Source organism: Micromys minutus (assembly GCF_963924665.1).
Source record: "Micromys minutus genome assembly, chromosome: 9".
NCBI classification, from domain to species: Eukaryota; Metazoa; Chordata; class Mammalia; order Rodentia; family Muridae; genus Micromys; species Micromys minutus.
The window spans coordinates 51338365-51357254 of NC_137978.1; the positions used below are offsets into that span (position 1 = coordinate 51338365).

The 18890-nt window shown below is 52.1% G+C and overlaps 1 protein-coding gene across 2 annotated transcripts in view; it reads left to right on the plus strand.

Annotated features, from left to right (window-relative positions):
* ECE1 (endothelin converting enzyme 1) overlaps positions 1 to 18890 on the plus strand; it is a 98289-nt gene that overhangs the window by 58965 nt on the left and 20434 nt on the right. For both annotated transcript variants that reach the window (XM_080921436.1, XM_080921435.1), the window contains exons 4-8: positions 25 to 237; positions 9270 to 9391; positions 10798 to 10944; positions 11492 to 11557; positions 12921 to 13112. In XM_080921436.1, coding sequence (XP_080777562.1) covers positions 25 to 237; positions 9270 to 9391; positions 10798 to 10944; positions 11492 to 11557; positions 12921 to 13112 — 740 coding nt within the window. The remainder of the gene's footprint in view (positions 1 to 24; positions 238 to 9269; positions 9392 to 10797; positions 10945 to 11491; positions 11558 to 12920; positions 13113 to 18890) is intronic.

The following is an 18890-nucleotide window of genomic DNA, read 5'->3' on the forward strand; positions in this document are numbered from 1 at the left end:
CTCTTGTCTTTCCTTGATCCTCAGGAACGCCTCCAGTATGTCTGACGGAGGCCTGTGTCTCGGTGACCAGCTCCATCCTGAACTCCATGGACCCCACAGTAGACCCCTGCCAGGACTTCTTCAGCTATGCCTGTGGTGGCTGGATCAAGGCCAACCCCGTGCCCGATGGCCACTCACGCTGGGGGACCTTCAGCAACCTCTGGGAACACAACCAGGCTGTCATCAAGCATCTGCTGGGTAAGTGACAAACAGGCTGGGGATGGTGGCGTCCCCTCCCGTGTGGCCCCGAGTGAACTGGTGAACTCTGAGCTTCAGTCTCTTCGTTTGCAACACGAGATCAGTAGCACCCACACAGTCCGCAGCACCAAGGAGCGTGTGTGAGGTGGTTGTCGCTGAGACCGTTCACAGAGCTTCAAGCCTCAGCTCACTTAGCTCCTGGCTGGCACTGAGCGAGTTTACAGTGTCCTGGGTGAAAAGAATTGAGGTCAGACACTCCAGCTCAGACTAGGCATGTTGATTAATGGCGGTGTCACAGAGGGCGGGGGTTATAGCTCAGTTGGTAGCTTGTTTGCCTGTCATATACAAGGCCACATCTTCAGTCCAAAGCTTGCATAAAACCCGATGTGGTATCAGCACAATTCCAGTACCGGGAGGTGGAGGCAGGAGGATCAAAGGTTCAGTTTAAAGTTAACCTAAGCTTCCTGAGATCCTGTCTCGAAAGAAAGAAGTAAGGGAGGGAGGGAGGGAAGGAAGGAAGGAAGGAAGGAAGGAAGGAAGGAAGGAAGGAAGGAAGTCAGAGAGTCCGTTACTTCATAGGACCTGGGCTGCTGGTGATCAGCCATGAAAAAGATTATACAAAGTCCTTTTGACCGTGGAATCCGTGCTTAGACTCCCAGGTCTGCCCTGCCTGCTGCAATATTCCTGGTTAACATATAAGATCCTACCTACCCAGTGTCTCCTCTCCCAGGAGGACTCCCAGCATATGCTGAACCACATGCGCTGACCTGTGATTTTGCCTTCCTCTGGTCCCTGGCTGCTTCCTTACCAGTGATCTGTGAAACCCTTTCCAGCTCCCTCTCCTGCTGCCCTCTGCCTTCTCCTGGGGCTCCCGAAGCCAAAGAGTGAAAAACCTACTAATCCCTCAGCCACCAATGCCACTTAGATTCATGAGTATTTAACTCTGTCTTGGCAGTCGGTTGGATTTCCGAGACAAGGTCTCCCAGTGTAGTCCAGCCTGCCCTTGAACTCAAAGCAATTCTCCTGCCTCCGTTCCTAGTGCTGGGCTTACAGGTGTGAGGCACAACATCCATCTTGCCAGGCTTTTTAAAGGCCTTCATCATACTGAGGAGTAAGTGACACAGGAGAAGCTGCATACAAGAAGGCAGGTCCTCTCTAAGCGACAAAGTCGTCTCAGGAGGTAGGAAATGGTTCTGTTTAAACAACTGCTTCTTAGGCAGCCAAGTCCTTCAGTTGCAAGTGGGTTAAGGACACTTCATCTTTCTTTTCCAACCATGGCTGTTGCTAGGCCACCTACCTACCCTTTCCCCCACAGCAGTTCCTCAGCAGGACCCCTCAGCCCATCTGAGGCAGGTTGAGTCTACTTGCTATAGTTTCTCCACTAAGCTGTCAGGTTCACGGGAAGTGGCCTCCAAGTCCTGGGCTATGACTTTCTATCTACCCCATCCCTCTGGGTCAAGGTGATGTTAGGGATCCCCCTGCCGTGCAGTGACAACCAATAAAGACCTTACATAGGTTAACCAGCAGGGCCTGGTAGTATCGGGGCCACACTGAAGAATTCTAAAGCCAAATAGGCCCTCCCACAGGCCGGCTTGGCTGCTTGTCCAGGGTCTATTGTACGCCACGGTTCTCAACTCTGTTAAACCCGACTCTCATTGCCGTCTGACATAGACGGTCACTGTGAGTGTAGACCTGCATGACAGTGGTTTGGGGGCTAAACATGGGAACTGGCCCCAGTTCAGATAAACACAGTACCCAGAGAAATATGGCTGCCCTTCTGGTGTGTGAATTCTATGTGGTCTCTTCCCTCACAAGCTGTTTCATGATAGCATGGCCTCCCAGGTCCGTGGCTCCTCCTGTCAAAACATGAAATCTCACAGGTCACTGGTAAGGATGCAGTGAGGCCTCAGAGGAAGGCGAAAATTGTAGACTGTCTGATGTATCAGGGAAGGTGGTACTGGTGTATCTAGCTAATATGCTGAATTTTTTATTTGTTTCTCATGATGCATCCATGGAGGTACATGCCTGCTATGGATGATACTCAGAAGCAAAAATACATTGTCTAGGAGGTGGTGGAGCCAGGGTTCAGACCTAAAACCATGGAGTCTCAAAGCCAGGATGGAGAGGCCCCCAGTAAGTTTTGCTTGGGAGTGAGGCCTGTGGCTTGTTTTTCTAAGGGCTGCTCTGCAGGCCAGGCAAGCCCTGAGCCCCAAATAAGCTGAGGTCACCTTCATGTCTTACTGCTCAGGACCTCCACGCCCCCACCCCATACACACACATACACGAGGCATGTCCTTGGGTTACCTTTTCAGTCTCCTTCCTGGGGGCTAATCTAGAAACGGCTCTTCAGCTCTATCTTAGATACCTGGGAACCTGGGAAGTATCAAGTACAGGTAAGTGAGTGACATAAAGAATGTTCTAGAGCTTAAGGCCCAGCGGTTTCAGCTTCCCTAGGACAAAGGGCCAGCCTGCATGCCTCAGGAGGAGCCAGGAACAGTTGGCAGACACTGGAACACAGAGGTGCTCAGCACCTCCAAGGTGATCTGGGGTGGGCTCTCGGGAGGAAAGGAGATAAAGAGGAGCATTTGGGGTGTTTGGTGAGGATTAGGTTCAGCAACACAGCTGTTAACATGAATGTGTAGTGTTGCCTTGAACAAGCCATACCCTTCCTTCCTCCCTCCTTCCTTTCTTTCCTTCCCTCCTTCCTCAGGGTCTCTAGCCCAAGCTGGCCTTGAACTCCCTATGAAGCCAAAGATAACTTTCATCTTCCCCCCGGTCTGCCTTTGCTTCCTAAGTGCCGGGATTACTAAACCCAGTTTATACCGTGCTGGGAACGGAATCCCGAGGCGAGCATCACTAACATCGCTTTCGGGTGAGCTCCCTCTTCAACCCAAGCCACACATTTCCTTTGATGGCTGACTTCACACTAGGACCTCCCAGAGGATGGGCTGACCTGGGCCAGGTGCCACTGTGGCATGTCCCTGTAGCTTGTTAGCTGGAAGAGGGTGACCTCTCTTGTATGGAACATGGACTCTGCTTTTCCCCCAGGCTGACTGCAGGGCCTCATAGGACTGGGGAGGAAGGAATGTGGCCTCACACCATCAGGGAGCAGCCAGCTTCCCATCACTCCTTAGACGTTGGCTTGCTCTTGGCTTTCTGCCTGTGCTTAGCTCATATTATTTTACCAGCTAGGCAGCCTACCCCACAAACCCTTCGAGACCAATATCTCCATCCCTGTCTTGCACGTCATGTATGTGTGTGTGCTTGCCCATGCATGTTCGGGTGAGGGCCTGAGTATGTCTCTTGCTGAATCTAGATCTCACTGTTAGCTCCAACCTGGCTGAGCAGTGACGCTGACCCGTCTCCACCCCCCGGCATTGGGGTTTCAGATGTATGCTGCCACACCCAGCCTCTGACTTCAAACTTAGATCCTCACGTTTCTATGACGCTGCGTCATCTCCCCAGCCCCTTCTATACTTCCCTTCCTTTTATTTCTTTTTTGTTTTGCTTTTGTTTTCTGAGACAGGGTTTCTCCGAGTAACTCCAGCTGTTCAGGAACTCAATCTGTAGACCAGGCTGGCTTCGAACTCAGAGATCTACCTGCCTTGGGCCCTCCAAGTGGTGGAATTAAAGGTGTACATACCACCACCACCACCACCCAGCTCCTTCTGGACTAAGCCTCTTTTCCTGTTATGTCTTCTACCGAAGGGCCTCCTGGGGCCTGAGCCACGCTGCTGTTTATGTACCCTTCAGACTTATAGCGTCTTATAAGACGAGAACATAAAGCTGGACATGTGGTGTGGTGCTGAGTTCCTATACTTGTAGCATTCCTGAGGCAGGGTGGGAGGATCAGGAGTTCAAAACCATCCTTTGCTGTACATTAAGTCCGAGGTCAGCCTGGGCGATATGAGAGCCGGTCTCAAAAGCGAAACAAGAGTAGATACTGACAGTAATAGCTAGTGCAGGCTTACTGTGGCCATCGAAGCTTTACAGATTCCGTAAAGAACAGTTAGCTCTCGTGACTGGGGGGAGAGGTGGGGGAAGAGTGCTTGCCTGGCATGCACAAGCCCAGAGCTGGGGGTGGGCGTGGTACACAGGGTGGTGTACAGGGGGAAGTGGGGGGCTAATTATCTCCCTTCCTTTCTTGTATCCCTCATACTCTCTGAGAACATGGAACATTCCAGTCTCGTGAGATGAGCTTCTGTTGGTGACTGGGAATGAATTGTCCTGTCCTGTGTCATTCTCGTTCCATTTTCATTATGGATTCCCAATATTTGCCGTCTTGGTTTCCCCTTGCTGCCCTCTGTTTGCCTTGCTGTGGTGTCGTGCCCACACCAGTGGGGCCACTTCCACCGGAGAATGGCTTTGGTGGATTTAATGATTCAAGCAAAGGAGTTGGGGCCAGGAACTCTCAAGGGGTGGGAGTGGGTGAACTGTTGTCTGGCCTGGCTTTTCAGCATACAGACTGGCAAGAAGGAACAAGAAAACAGACTAGAGCGCCTGCCCTGGCCTCAGCCACTTTTATGTGACCAAGTCACTCGCCTATAAATTGGGTGTGATCCAAGTAAGAGCCACCTGTGGGGAAATGTTATGACAAGGTGCACGCATGGCCACGCCCACGTGCTGAGAGCCAGTCTGCTTTCTCAGGGAGGCTTCAGAATGCCTGGGTTCAAATTCCAGCTCATTCATTTGTCCTTCTGCCTTTGTTAGCAGGTTCCCTCCCTCCCCTGGGCTCCCTTTCCTCCTCTTTGTCCGGTCACACCGCATCCATCTTTTGGTATTGTCTGATGATGAGATACAGGCCTGACCCCTGGCCTGCGCTCGGCACCAGGAAGTGGCAATGGTGTTGTCCCAAAGAGCTGGGCGCCTCCTATATCAGCCCCTCTCTTCCCCTCCTCCTTCTTGGATGGAGCTCTTGAGCCCTGGAGCAGTCTATGGTTTATCTAAAACAAACACTGGCTTTGCCTAATGGAGACTGCAGGCCCCTCATGCTTCTGCCCAGACAATGCCGTGGCAGCCAGGGAGCCTGAGGAATTCCCAGGCACCCGGTCCCTGCAGTCCACCTCTGCAGCCTCTGCTTGCCTGACTGCCTGGGCCTTTGCTTCCTAACACCAGCCACGATGTGAGAAAGAGGTCCAAGAAAAACTCCCAGAGGAAAAAGAGGGCCGATTAAACGGTGTGCTCTTTCCTCGCTGGGACTTTGGGGAAGTGACTGCAGAAGTTTCTGGAACATGGGGTCCCTGGAAGGAAGTAACTAGGCAATTGGAAACTCTGTTGTCTGGTCCCATGATGCCAAATGATTTCTACACCACTGGAAATCAAGAGGTCTCTTTCCCCTCACCCCTAGAATGTTCTCTGGGCTTTTACATCCCAGTCTGGAGTAGCAGCTGCTGAAGAAGCCAAGCTCAGCTCTCGGTCCTTCACATTCCAAGTGCCTTTTACCCCTTCTCTGCCACCGTCTGGCCCAAGACCTGTCTTTGTTCACCTGATCCACTAATGTACCTCTCATGCCTTTTGTGTTCACCCGCGGGTGTGTGCTTGTGCGTGCGTGTGCATTTCACAGGAGTGTGCATGTGCATTTGGAGGCCACAGGGCAAGGTCAGCGGTTTTCCTCCATTGCGCTCTCTCTTTTTTGAAACAGGATCTCACAGAACCTGGAGTTCATTGGCTCAGCTAGCTTGTCTGGCCAGTGAACGCCAGGGATCCACCCTCTCCATGCCCCCAGCTCTGCCCTCCAGCATTGTGGTTATAAGCTTGTACAGCTGGACCAGCTCTTAACTGGGTGTTGAGGATTTGAACTCAAGCCTTATGCTTACATAGCAGGCACTGGACCTACGGAGCCAACTGCCTAGCTCTGTACAGCTGACTTGGGTCAGTTCAGGTCCCTCTGGAGCTGAATGAGGAAGGAGCTCCAACCAGTGCAACACTAGCACACAGTGAGAGAAACCCGGCAGAGATATGAATGCCCGTGCCACATGGCGCCCATACATCCTGTCTCCCTTCCTCTCCTTATTGTAGGGGTTGGGGCCCCATCCGAGTCAGTACAGGACACACCCAGATGCCAAGTTCTTAGCGCAAAGGAGATTTATTACCCAGGAGGGGCAAGCAGGAGGGCTGCTCTGGGTCGAACAAAAGCAGACAGCAAGCAGCAACAGCAGATGTTTTTGGGGTTTTGGTTGGTTGGTTTTTTTTTGTTTTTTTTTTTTTGTTTTTTTTTTTTGTTTTTTTTTTTTTGTCTTGTTTTATTTTGTTTTTGGACTAGGCCTTTGAAGAGAAAAGGAGGAGTCTGTGCTAGGATAAGTTGGTAGGTCCTGATTGGACAAGGTAGCTGGGGGTAGCCAGATAATGAGTTTCGATTGTTGGACCTTAGTGTTTAGTCTCAGAAAGAAGACAGTGACCAAATAAGGGAATAGTCCTTGGGGGCTTGCTTTAGGGATGTAATCCAACGGTTTAGTGAGGGAGAGGGAAGGGGTGGGCAGGCCGCACTGGTACCATGTTTGCTCAAGCCCTTCCTTCATCACTCCCCACTCCCAGACACGATGTTCTGCCTTAGTCTACATGAACAGCTCCGTTGTTGTAGCACATGTGGCTGAGGGCCTACTGTGTGCCTGGTCCCGGGGACACAAAGATGAGTAAGATACAGACCGTGAGTTGGACAGGCCAGGCGTAGTCCCTGTTCTCAGCCTGAAGCTAGAGCAAGGACTTCTGGCCATCTTCGTGGGCTAACCTGAAGCGTCTCTTCCCATTCTATCCCAGTGTGTACCCAGATGCTCTTGTCACCGCTGCTTGGTGGCTGTGTCCTGCCATTGCCCCCAATCTCTTACACCCAGCCCAGCAGCTGCCAACCCCGGGAGCTGAATGATTAGCTTCGGAAAAGCCTTGAGCACGACCACAGAAATGGCTTGGTCAGGGAGGCCTCACAACAAGGGTGAGAGAGTGCAGCTGTTCCTGAAGCAAGTGCTCTCTCTGCCCCCAGAAGCCAGGGAAAGGGAGTCAGTCAGTGGCCTCCAGCCACAACTTAGAACACACTGACCAGCACAACCAGGCCATGGTGTCTGGTCTCTTATCTCGGTGACCTTGGGGCCCTAGAGAAAGCAAATACCAGACTCAATCTTGAGCACGGAGTTCCGCCTCTGACGCTTTGCTTCTCCAGCCCGAGACTCAGACTCTTCCGTTTCCACCCTCCCTCTACTGAGAGGCCTCACTCCCTTGGGGTCTACAGGACTCACAGGTGTTTCCCCAGGGTCTCCAAGAGTGTGTCTGTGCGTGTGCAATGTGTTCATGTGCACGTGTGTTTGCCCGTCCCACCAGCCCACCAGCCCCTGGCTATTCCTACCTCTTTTTGTAGCCTGCTTCTGTGCCTTTGAGACTGACTAGTGGCAACCTTGGCGCCAGGTCTGGTGAGGAGGTGGACTTTCTGGAGGTGAGAGCTGTTACAGCTCATTGAGACTTCTCAGGAGGGCTGGAGAGATGGCTCGGTTGTTAACAGCACTGACTGCTCTTCCAGAGGTCCTGAGTTCAATTCCTAGCAACCACGTGGTAGCTCACAGCCATCTGTAATGAGATCTGATGCCCTCTTCTGGTGTGTCTGCAGACAGTGACAGTGTGCTCACATACATAAAATGAATAAGTAAATAAATCTTAAAAACAAAACAAAAAAGAAAACCTTCCCCAGAACCAGGCAGTGGTGGCACACAAAGGTCTCTCTCTCTTCCAAAGACTTGTCTGTTAAAGTTCCTTTCTTTGGTTCTCGACTGTCCTCCCCCCTCCCCCATCCTGTCTGAGACCCAGCTCGAACGGAGTGTCCTCTGGAGCTGGCAGACTGCTTAGCACTGCCTAGCAGGTGCAGGCCCTGGGCATGACACCAAACAGAGCATGGTGGCACCTCAGGGATACCATCGCCGAAGCCAGAACCATCATGTTCTTTGACCCTGCAGGCTATTCTGTGCATATCCCCCCATATTGTGAGCTTTTGGGACTCAGGAAGCAGGCCCCATGTCTGTAAAACTTCATGTTCAGCTGGTGTCCAGCCTCCAGGCCAGGTCTTGAGATGAAGCTTCAGATCCAACAGCCTCCACGAAGGCCTAGGAGCTGAGCCAGACTCTCAGAGGGTTCTGTGCAGAAGCCCCATGGAGCAGGGGCCTTGCCTTTGGATTGTCACACATACTTTCTGAGACAACAGCTTTAGTGCATAGTAGACTTCTTGAGGGTCTGAGCAACACAAAGTAGTGTCACTACCCTGGGTGCATCAGGAACCTTCCAGGTCACATGTGCAGGAAGACCTGTGTCCTTCAACAGCTGGCACATGTAGCACAGGTGCTGAGGAGGAAGAGGAGGAGGAAGAGGAGGTAGAGTCTCCTGGGTACCTCCCCCACCACAGTAGGATGAGATACAGCCCTAGCCTGAGCCACCAGGGTGGGAAATGGAAAACAACCCTTTGAGCCCTTTGTAAGTCTGGCAAACATATCTAGCCCTCTAAGGAGGAAGCCGGGAAGTCAGTTGGTAATGAATGCAGTCTTTCAAGCCACATCTGATTCCTGCCTTTCTCCCAGGCAAGGTCATCAGGGAGCTGAAAACTAGGCAGGGTTCCCACCTTCCTGGGCACGGGTAGGGGAGCCGGCTGTTCTGCTGGGTGGGCGCATGTTTTAGTTAGGTTTACTATTGCTATGATGAAACATGACCAAAAGCAAGTTGGGGAGGAAAGGATCTATTCAGCTTTGTAGTTGAAGGAGCTCAGGGCAGGAATCTAGAGGCGGGAGCTCTAGATGCTACTTACTTTTTTCCTCATGGCTTGCTCAGCCTACTTTCTTATAGAACCCAGGACCAGCAGCTCAGGAATGGCCCCACCCACAATGGGCTGGGTCCTCCCCCATCAATCACTAATTAAGAGAAATGCAGAGAGAAGAAACCCGGGACAAGGCTTCTCCATGGACAGTGATTGGCATTGTCACTTCTGTGCAGCTGGGAATGCTGAGGATCCAGGAAGAACTCATCCGGTTGGGACACAACTCTCTTATTTCTTGACACTCTAGAAAATTCCACGGCCAGCGTGAGTGAGGCAGAGAGAAAGGCCCAAGTGTACTACCGTGCGTGTATGAATGAAACTAGAATCGAGGAGCTTCGGGCCAAGCCCCTGATGGAGCTGATTGAGAAGGTGGGTGTTTGGGTTGACTGGCACAGTCTCCCTCTGATCAGCTTCCTCCCACCTCACACCTCCAGCCACCATGCCCAGCTGGGACTCAGAGCCTCTCTGTGTGCTGCGGGTGTTGGGATTGCCTGAGCACATGTGTGTAGGGCTCTGTGTGGGTGGATCTGTATGTGTGGATGGTATAGGGTATGTGTATCTGCTGGGGAGGAGCATGTGTGTGTCTAGGTGGGGGGCGGGGACTGTATTGACTGGTCCGCCTCTGTTGCTCTTCCTGTCCTGTGTGTATGTAGAGAGGTGTGCTGGTCTTAAAGCACCCTAGACTCTTGGTTGGAAATAGTTCTCTACAAGAGGAGGATCTATCTGTTTCTTCTTTGCTTTGTTTTGTTGTGTGTGTGTGTGTGTGTGTGTGTGTGTTTAGCTTGGGGAAGGTCTTGTATCAGGGTTGGTGACCCTAGGACAGTGCCTTTCTATCCTCTCTTGCACAGGTCCCATGGACCAGCTTGTGCCAAGCTAGGAGGCACCAAGGGTGTGGTATGTGTGTATGTGTAGCTGGTGTGGGTGTAAACAGGTGTGTGTGTGTGTGTGTGTGTGCACGGGTGTGAGCCTGTTATGTGCTGGTGTAAGAGCCCCATACAAATCACAGAGCCACATGCTCTACAGCCCTGGAGCAGTCGGTCCTCTGACTTCTTTTCTGAGACAGGGTCTCTGTGTAGCCCTGGCTGTCCCGGAACTCACTTTGTAGACCAGGATGGCCTTGATATCCTTAAGTTTGCTAAGAGCACACAAGGCTGCTGCTCCCATGTGACAGGAAGGGAGATGGGCTGGGACAGTTTCCTAAGTCCCACGTACACAGGACAGTTTCCTGAGTCCCACAGACACAGTGATATTAAAACAGAATTCCAAAGGTGTCTACAGGGAAAAGGCTGAGAAGCCACGGGCGTCTTGTGTTGCAAACTGGGAATGAGTGTTTGCCCCACAGGCACAGAGGCCTGAGTCTAAATTCCCAGCAGGGTGCAGCTGTGAGAAAGGGAGGATTCTGGGGACTTCCTGGTTATCAGCCTAGCTCCATGTTCAGTGAGGAGACCCTGTCTCCAGGGAATAAGGAAGAGATTGACAGAGCAGGACTCCTGATGTCCTCCTCTGGCCTCCATGTGCCCAAATACATGTGCGTGTGCACGCACACACACACACCCCTGAATATATATACTACCCACACATGCAAAACACGGCCCACACCTGCATACACACACATACACACACACACACATACATGTCCGTGTACACATACTGCCCACATCCATGCATGCACACACACACACCACACACACCCATGGATACACATGCATGACCACTCCTGTTTGTGCACGCACATATGCACACACACATTACTTCTGTCTCTCTTCTCCCCACAGCTAGGAGGCTGGAATATCACAGGTCCCTGGGCCAAGGACAACTTCCAGGACACGCTGCAGGTGGTCACAGCTCACTACCGAACTTCACCCTTCTTCTCTGTCTACGTCAGCGCTGACTCCAAGAACTCCAACAGCAATGTGATCCAGGTGGGCTGAGCCACGGAGGTGACGTGAACCCATGGACATGACTAGTGACACCCTCTGCTCCCCTGCCACACTCCCTGGCCTTTGTGGCTCTGGTTGGAATGGATTTGAGTCCATCTCTCCCCGCTTTCACCTCACCTCACCCATCCATGCTACCCACCTGCTGTGTGACGATAGGCAAGTAACTCAGCCTCTCTGAACTATAATTTCCTTGTCAACCAAATGCATGTATGAGGGGTATGTCAACCAAATGCAGGTATGGGATGAGGTATGTCAAGATGAGACCAGAAGGCTTCTGTGCTAACTCTCTGGAATGTTCCTCTCCTCCCTGACCAACTCTCAGAAGGCCCTTTACCATCACTGTCTCCACAAGTTCCCATTGCAGTTCTTCAGGGTAACCACCATTTCCCGTATGGACTCATCCCTGGTCCGTGGGTGGATGTGCCGGTAGTTGGTAGCTCTCTTTTTCTCCCGTTCCTGCTGGCACCTGCCCCAGGAAGGGTAGGGGACAAGCAGGGAGTCACCCCACTACCCTTGAATCCCTCTGCAGGTGGACCAGTCCGGCCTTGGCTTGCCCTCCAGAGATTATTACCTGAACAAGACGGAAAATGAGAAGGTGAGCTTGCCCAGCCTGCCCCCTCTGAGCTCCCAGCAATGCCAGATGCCTCAGAACCTTGGCTGTTCCAGGGAGCTCAGTTTCCTGAAGGCCAGCGGGCAGCCCTGAGGAGGGGGTGCAGAGGAGGGTGTCCCAAAACCTCCGGCATCACAGTCAGGTGCTGCAGGCACAGGGGCATCATTTATTCCTTCTCTAAAGAGAGTGGTGACATCTGTCACTGTTGGTGGGTACTCAGCCTCTGTGGGCCTCACCACTGATAAGACTTTCACCTTGCCCTGTAAGGCTCAGAGACACTCAGTGACTGCTCACAGTCACACAGCCATTAAGTGTGTTGCACACCTGGAACCAGCTCCATTGTTCCACTTGTGCCCACTCAGCACCCAATGATGGGGAGATGGTCCCCAGGGACCTCAGTTGAGGAGAGGACTTGACTCAGATCAGGTATCGGACACGCAGTGGCAGGTGGCTCAGAGCAGGCTCGTTCAAAGACTAAAAATTGGGCCAGTGAGATGGCTTAGCAAGCAGACACTTGCCACACACACCTGGCAACATGAGTTTGATCTCCAGAACCCACATAAAGGTAGAACGGAGAACAGAGTCCGAAAAACTGTCCTCTCTGACCTGTACACAGGCACCATAGAGTATGTACTCACCAACGTGTGTGTGAGTGTGTGTGTGTGTGTGTGTGTGTGTAGATCAATTCTGGAATGAGCAGAAACAAGGCCAGGCCAGCAGGGCCACCTGTCCCAACCTAGGACCTATGCAAGCACTTTAGTTTAACCCTGAGGGCCGTGAAGACCCAGCGGACAGACAGAGCATCCAACTCAAATTTGTGTTTCAGAAGCTTGGCTTGAGGGAGCTGGAGAGATGGCTCAGCAATTAAGAGCACTGGCTGCTCTTCCAGAGGTCCTGAGTTCAGTTCCCAGCAACCACATGGCGGCTCACAACCATCTGTAATGGGATCTGGTGCCCTCTTCTGGCCTGCAGGCATACATGCAGGCAGAATGCTCTATACGAAATAAGTTTAAAAAAAAAGAAATTTGGCTTGACATATGGCTGTAACCCCAGCATTTAGGAGGTTGAATCAGGATTACCACGAGTTCTAGGCCAGCCTAGACTAGAGTAAAACCTGGTCTCAAAAACAGAAAAGCAAGCCTGACACACACCTTTAGGGAAAGAGAGGCAGGTGGACCTTTGTGAGTTCTAGGCCCATCAGGGCTACACAGTGAGAGCTGTCTCGGTGAAATAAAATCAAATGTGGGTTTTCTGGGTAGTCCCTTTGGCTGTGTTGCTGGGCTGCAGCCTGTCCTGCCCTAGCGTTGAGGACAGTGTGTGGCTACCACTCATAGTGCTAACCCCACAGGTACTGACCGGATATCTGAACTACATGGTCCAACTGGGGAAGCTCCTGGGTGGTGGGGACGAGGACTCCATCCGGCCCCAGATGCAGCAGATCCTGGATTTTGAGACCGCGCTGGCCAACATCACCATCCCCCAGGAGAAGCGCCGAGATGAGGAGCTCATCTACCACAAAGTTACGGCTGCTGAGCTGCAGGTAAGCTGACCGATGCGACCTGTCGGGGCCCGGGCTTCAGTGGACTCTCTGGGGACCCAAGCTGCAGGCCCATCTTACCAGATCCTTGTAGAGACCTGATAAAGGTGCTGATCTACCTGGTCACAGATGGAAAGAAAGACTGAGGCTCAGAGAGGGGCCTTTTCCCAGTAAAGACCACGAGGGTAGGAAGGGATGTCTAAGCGAGGCTGCTTTCTGGGATGTTTTCCTGAAGACTGGCAGTGATCACAGCTCCCACAGTTGGAACATTTCCATCCTCTCATGTACCATGTGCCCGTCCTGCACATGAGCACTAAACATGGAACACTGCAGATATGTGGGCTGTAGTGTTCCCCCCCCTTTTAATGAAAATTTCCTATAAAGTTTATTTCATTTATTTCATTGTATTCTGTATCACCGGCCTCATTTGAACTCACGATGTAGCCAAGGATGACCTTGAACTTCAGATCCTCCTGCCTCTATCTCTTGAGTGCTGGGATTACAGGTGTACACCGCCCTGTCACTTCATTTTATTTTATTGAAACATGATCACTCTGTGTAGTCCCGGCTGTCCTGGAACTCACTCCATAGACCAAGCTGGCCTCAAACTCAGAGATCCGCCTCCTGGCTCACTTTTTTTTTTTTTTTTAAAATGGGATGCTGAGAGTGCACCCAGGAATTCCTAGGCAAGCATTCTGCCAACTGAGCCACATCTCCAGCCTTTTCTGAGCAGGACAGCCGAGTGGCATGGTTGAGACCAGAGGCTCCTGAGTAGCAGAGGAGGTGGTTGGCACTCAGGCTTGGCTCCCTGAACTGTGATGTGTGCTTGGGTTGTAACTGCCCCTTGGACCTGGTGGGTGTGAAGCACGGTAGACGTCTGCTGTCTGCTCTATACTCAGTCCCATCCTAGGTCTCCTCCCACCCCCCGGGGCTGCTCAGGGCTCAGTGCTCCTCAATTGATGGCCTGATGGATTCTCTGCTTCGGTCTGTCTTGCTGGCCAGCCTTGTCTTGGGCCCCCAAGCGGAGAGGGACCTCTGTCAGGTGGCATTGTTGACTCAGCCTTGCTCATGCCCCAGAAGAGATAAGATGTCTGTGTCAGGGTTTCACTACTGTCTTAGTCAGGGTTTCTACTCCTGCACAAACATCATGACCAAGAAGCAACTTGGGGAGGAAAGGGTTTATTCAGCTTACACTTCCACATTGCTTTTCATCACCAAAGGAAGTCAGAACTGGAACTCAAGCAGGTCAGGAAGCAGGAGCTGATGGAGAGGCTATGGAGGGATGTTGCTTACTGACTTGCTTCCCCTGGCTTGCTCAGCCTGCTTTCTTATAGAACCCAGGTCTACCAGCCCAGGGATGGCACCACCCACAATGGGCTGGACCCTCCCCCCTTGATCACTAGTTGAGAAAATGCCTTACAGCTGGATCTCATGGAGGCATTTCCTCAACTGATGCTCCTTTCTTTGTGATAACTCCGGCTGTATCACGTTGACACAAAACCAGCCAGTACAACTACCATGTTTCCATTGTCCTCCCATCTGACCGCTCAGCTGACCTCCTATCCATCTATCCCTTCTTCAGAAGGGACACTATGTTGTAGAGGTTCCTTCCCTTGGGTGCACATGGGCTTGCTCCCCTCCCCACGCCAGCTAGCCTGCCTCATAGGACACAGTCTGTATCTCTCTGCTAAAAGCTTTGAGAAGGACAAGCTGAGCCCTAGGCCTGGGCAAGGCTAGGGATGCATTCAAGTTTAATGGTTGGCACGCTTAAGCTAGGCCCTAAGAGTCCCAGGAGGTGCCACAGCTCACTCAAGCTTCCCGAAGCTGCCAGCTGCCTGCAGATTCCCAGGGGAAGTGGTGCCCAACCGGTTGCCATGTAGACAGGTAGTCTGTTGAGCACCATCTGGCACTGTTTTCCGCTCTGGGCTAAAAGGCTGAGGGAGATGTTTGCATGGTGTAATTTAGTTTGCTCCAGCCTTCCGGGTCTTACTATGATGACTCCACAGTAGTCCGATGCTGCAGTTGATGTCCAGAGTGGTATAGGGCGCAGTAGCCCTTGAGCACATCAACCAGTGGTCACCAGAGTGGCCTACCTCCCCTCCCCCCGAACTTTTGAGTTACTCTACCACAGAGTAAGAGACAAGAAAGACAATTGGTTCCACATACCCATTGCTCCTTGGTAATCCGGTGAGAAGGGTCCTTCAGAGGAGCAGCCTACAAGGGCTAGCCTGGGCTTACCCTTCATCTCAAGCTGTGTCATCTGAGACAGGTCACATGACTCAACCCCTTGAGCCACAGTCTCCTTCCTGGAAAAGAAGCCCAGTGTCTTAGTCAGGGTTTCTACTCCTGCACAAACATCATGACCAAGAAGCAAGTTGGGGAGGAAAGGGTTTATTCAGCTTACACTTCCACATTGCTGTTCATCACCAAAGGAAGTCAGGACTGGGACTCAAGCAGGTCAGGAAGCAGGAGCTGATGCAGAGGCCATGGAGGGATGTTACCTACTGGCTTGCTTCCCCTGGCTTGCTCAGCCTGCTTTCTTATAGAACCCAGGTCTACCAGCCCAGGGATGGCACCACCCACAATGGGCTGAACCCCCCCCCCTTGATCACTAGTTGAGAAAATGCCTTACAGCTGGATCTCATGGAGGCAGTTCCTCAACTGAGGCTCCTTTCTCTGTGGTAACTCCAGCTTGTGTCAAGTTGACACAAAACCAGCCATGTTCCCAGGAACCATGATTCTTCACCTTTAACTCTCGAGGTCTTTGTAGAACAGCTGCTAGGGAGTGTTAGCCAAGAGAATCAGGCAGATGTACCGGTACAAGAACACATGTCTAAACACAGGGAGGCCCTGAGCTCCACTGGCCCACCTGACGTGATAAGGCACAGAGGATAGAGGAGGTAAAACGTTGATGCTTGTTTCTGTGATTTCCCCAGCACTAAAATAATGGCAGTTAATTAGTGCAGAATATCTCCTCTGATAGCTGAAGACTGATTTTATTTCCAAACCCTGAATGAAGGCACCGCCAGCTTCAGGATGTGGTTCTCAGCTAGCCCGGCCGGCACAACTAGATGGCCCCAGGGTAGCCCAGAGTAGAGGGCGAGTTCAATGAATTTCACATCCAGCATTGCTTCTTCAGACGCTGTTCCCTTCCTTCAGAGGGCCTTCCGGGTCAAAGGTCATTGGGGAGTAAGCTTTCTCCCGCCTGTTTCTCCCTGGGGATGGAGTTTTAGAGTGTCTTCTTGTTCTGTTTTACTTCCAGTGTTGGGAACTGAACCCAGAGCCTTGTCCGTATAGGCTACTGGTCTACCACTGAGCAACAACCCAGTCTCAGTTCGTTTTTTAAAAGATTTATCTTTATCATTTTTAAATTGTGTGTATGAGTGCATGTCCCTTTGTATGTGCACACATGCCATTGTCCACAGAGTCCAGAAGGGGGAGTTGGGTTCCTTGAGCTGGAGTTAAGCACAGCCGTGGATATGGTGAACCAAACTTGGGTCTTCTGCAAAAGCACCCTGGTTGCTGCTTCCCACTGAGACTCCTCTCCAGACCATAGGTTTGTATAGCTAACACAGGCTGGCCTCAGACCACACAGCCTGGAGCTTGCTGTGCAGACCCTGCTGACCTCAAACTCACAGGTTCTACCTTCCCAGTGCCGGGCTTATAGTCATGTGCCACCATGTCAGGCTATACAACGTGCTTTGATCAAATTCACCCTCTCATCCCCCTAGCCCCACCCATACCTCCCTGGTCCCTCCCATATCACTTCTCCTCTCCCTAGCCCCTCCCATATCCACCTCTTCTCTCTAGCCCCTCCCATATCTACTTCTCCTCTCCTAGCCCCTCCCATATTCACCTCTCCTCTACCTAACCCCTCCCATATTCACCTCCTCACTAGCCCCTCCCATATCTACTTCTCTCCTAGCCCTGCCCATATCCACCTCTCCTCCCCTGGCCCCGCCCATATCCACCTCTCTTCTCCCTAGCCCCTCCCATATCCACCTCTCCTCCCGGGCCCCGCCTATATCCACCTTTCCTCTCCCTAACCCCATCCGTATCCACCTTTCACCTACACCAACCTCATGCCATCCTTTTTTAAATAACCTATCAAGTCTAATTTGTGCTACCTATGTATTCATAGACCGACCACGGAGCATGGTTGACCTACTAAGGATCAAAGACTTAAAGAAGACAGACTTTCTCTTCCCTAACTCAACTGTCTGTCCTCCTCAGCTAGGGGTGGGGCTTGGGAGCCCCTCCATACTGGCATGTTGACTGCCCTGATCTTGTGCTGGCAGCCACAGCTGCAGTGAGGCGGGGTCCAGTGTCGTAACGTGTCCCAGAAGATACTGTTTTGGCCCCTGCATGTGTGTAAGCCATAAACGAGATATCATCCTCTCGGCCTTGGTAATTTTGAGACAGGGTCTTCTGTAGCACAGACGGGCCTCAAGCCTCGTGATCCTCCTGTCTCTGCCTCCCCAGCGCCACACCACTGCTCCTTCCCAAGCCCCTTTGAGTTGGTTAGTACTCAGCAGGGCTCCTTGGCTTCAGGTATGGAAAATCTCATCGGTGTCAGGGCGGACCGAGTCACAGCAGAATGGCCCAGCTGTCCCCATGGAAACGGGTTAAGGAGTCACCGAAGCAATTGAGGCTGGAAGTTTGAAAATCCTAGTGTTCACCTGGGAAGAGCCAGGCCACTTCCGGAGGGGAGCATCGCCGGCTCACCCTGTAGGAACAGGTTGTGCAGAGATCGTGGCGATTTTCACCATTGATATTTCTGTCAGAGGCTTCCAGTGACACAAATTATGTGAGCAGTGACGTTTGTAAACGTATCCGTTTCCCCGGGTCTTGGCCAGAGGATGCTGCCATCAGGTGGCTCTAATGACCCAGCCCTGTTAAGATCCCACGAGTGTATCTCTCAACCTCCTAGCAACCCAGAGGCAGAAGATATGCGTGGAGGGGGAAGGGAGGGCAAGCCAGGGGGCAAGGATGCTTGGTACAGTGCGGGCCACAGGAAATCCACAGGACAAAGCAGGCAGCTCTGGGAGATGAGAGGTTTCCTCCAAGTTAAAGTAAAAGTCTGTGAGGGTTTGAATCCAGAAGCTGGTACCTGCCGGAGACCCCTTCATGTCTGCTTACTCCCAGCTCACATCTCTCTTGCTCCTGGGCATCAGGGATGTAACTGTGGCCCACTAGCTGGCTGCCCACTGTGCTGTTTCCAGCCTTGGTGGGAAGCCATCAGCGGCTCAAATCAGCCCCTTGCTGAGAACTGCCTAGGAGCTGTAGTCAGCTTGCCGGTGCCTTTGAGAGCTGGACACTCCCTCAGCTTTATACCTGGCCTCATCCCAGCTCTCTCCCGCAGTAGCTGAGATGCTCTTTGAGGCCCAGCAGCATATGCCAGGAGTGTAGCCCACGTGCTTACCATGTAAGACCAAATTCAGTTCCTAACACCTCCAACAAGCAAATAAACCCAGGGGTGACCGAACCCACTTTGAACTGCACAGACTCCAGCTGACATGTGAACTTGGGAAAATCACCACTCCTCCGGTACAGAGTTGCCTGTTAAGCAAAGGGTCTTAGGGTTGGCCTCGGTTCTCCCCAGGACAAGCTGTGTGCTGGTCTCTGTTGGTACAGGGTGACATCGTGGTGTCACCTGACTCTCCACAGGAAGGGCTTTTACAGCTGAGGTGTCACTTTCTTTATTTACTTGACATTTTCTACTTCTTCAAGGGAAATGAGAAGAACAGACTTTGACATTCCTCAGGACCAAGGCCACTAGAG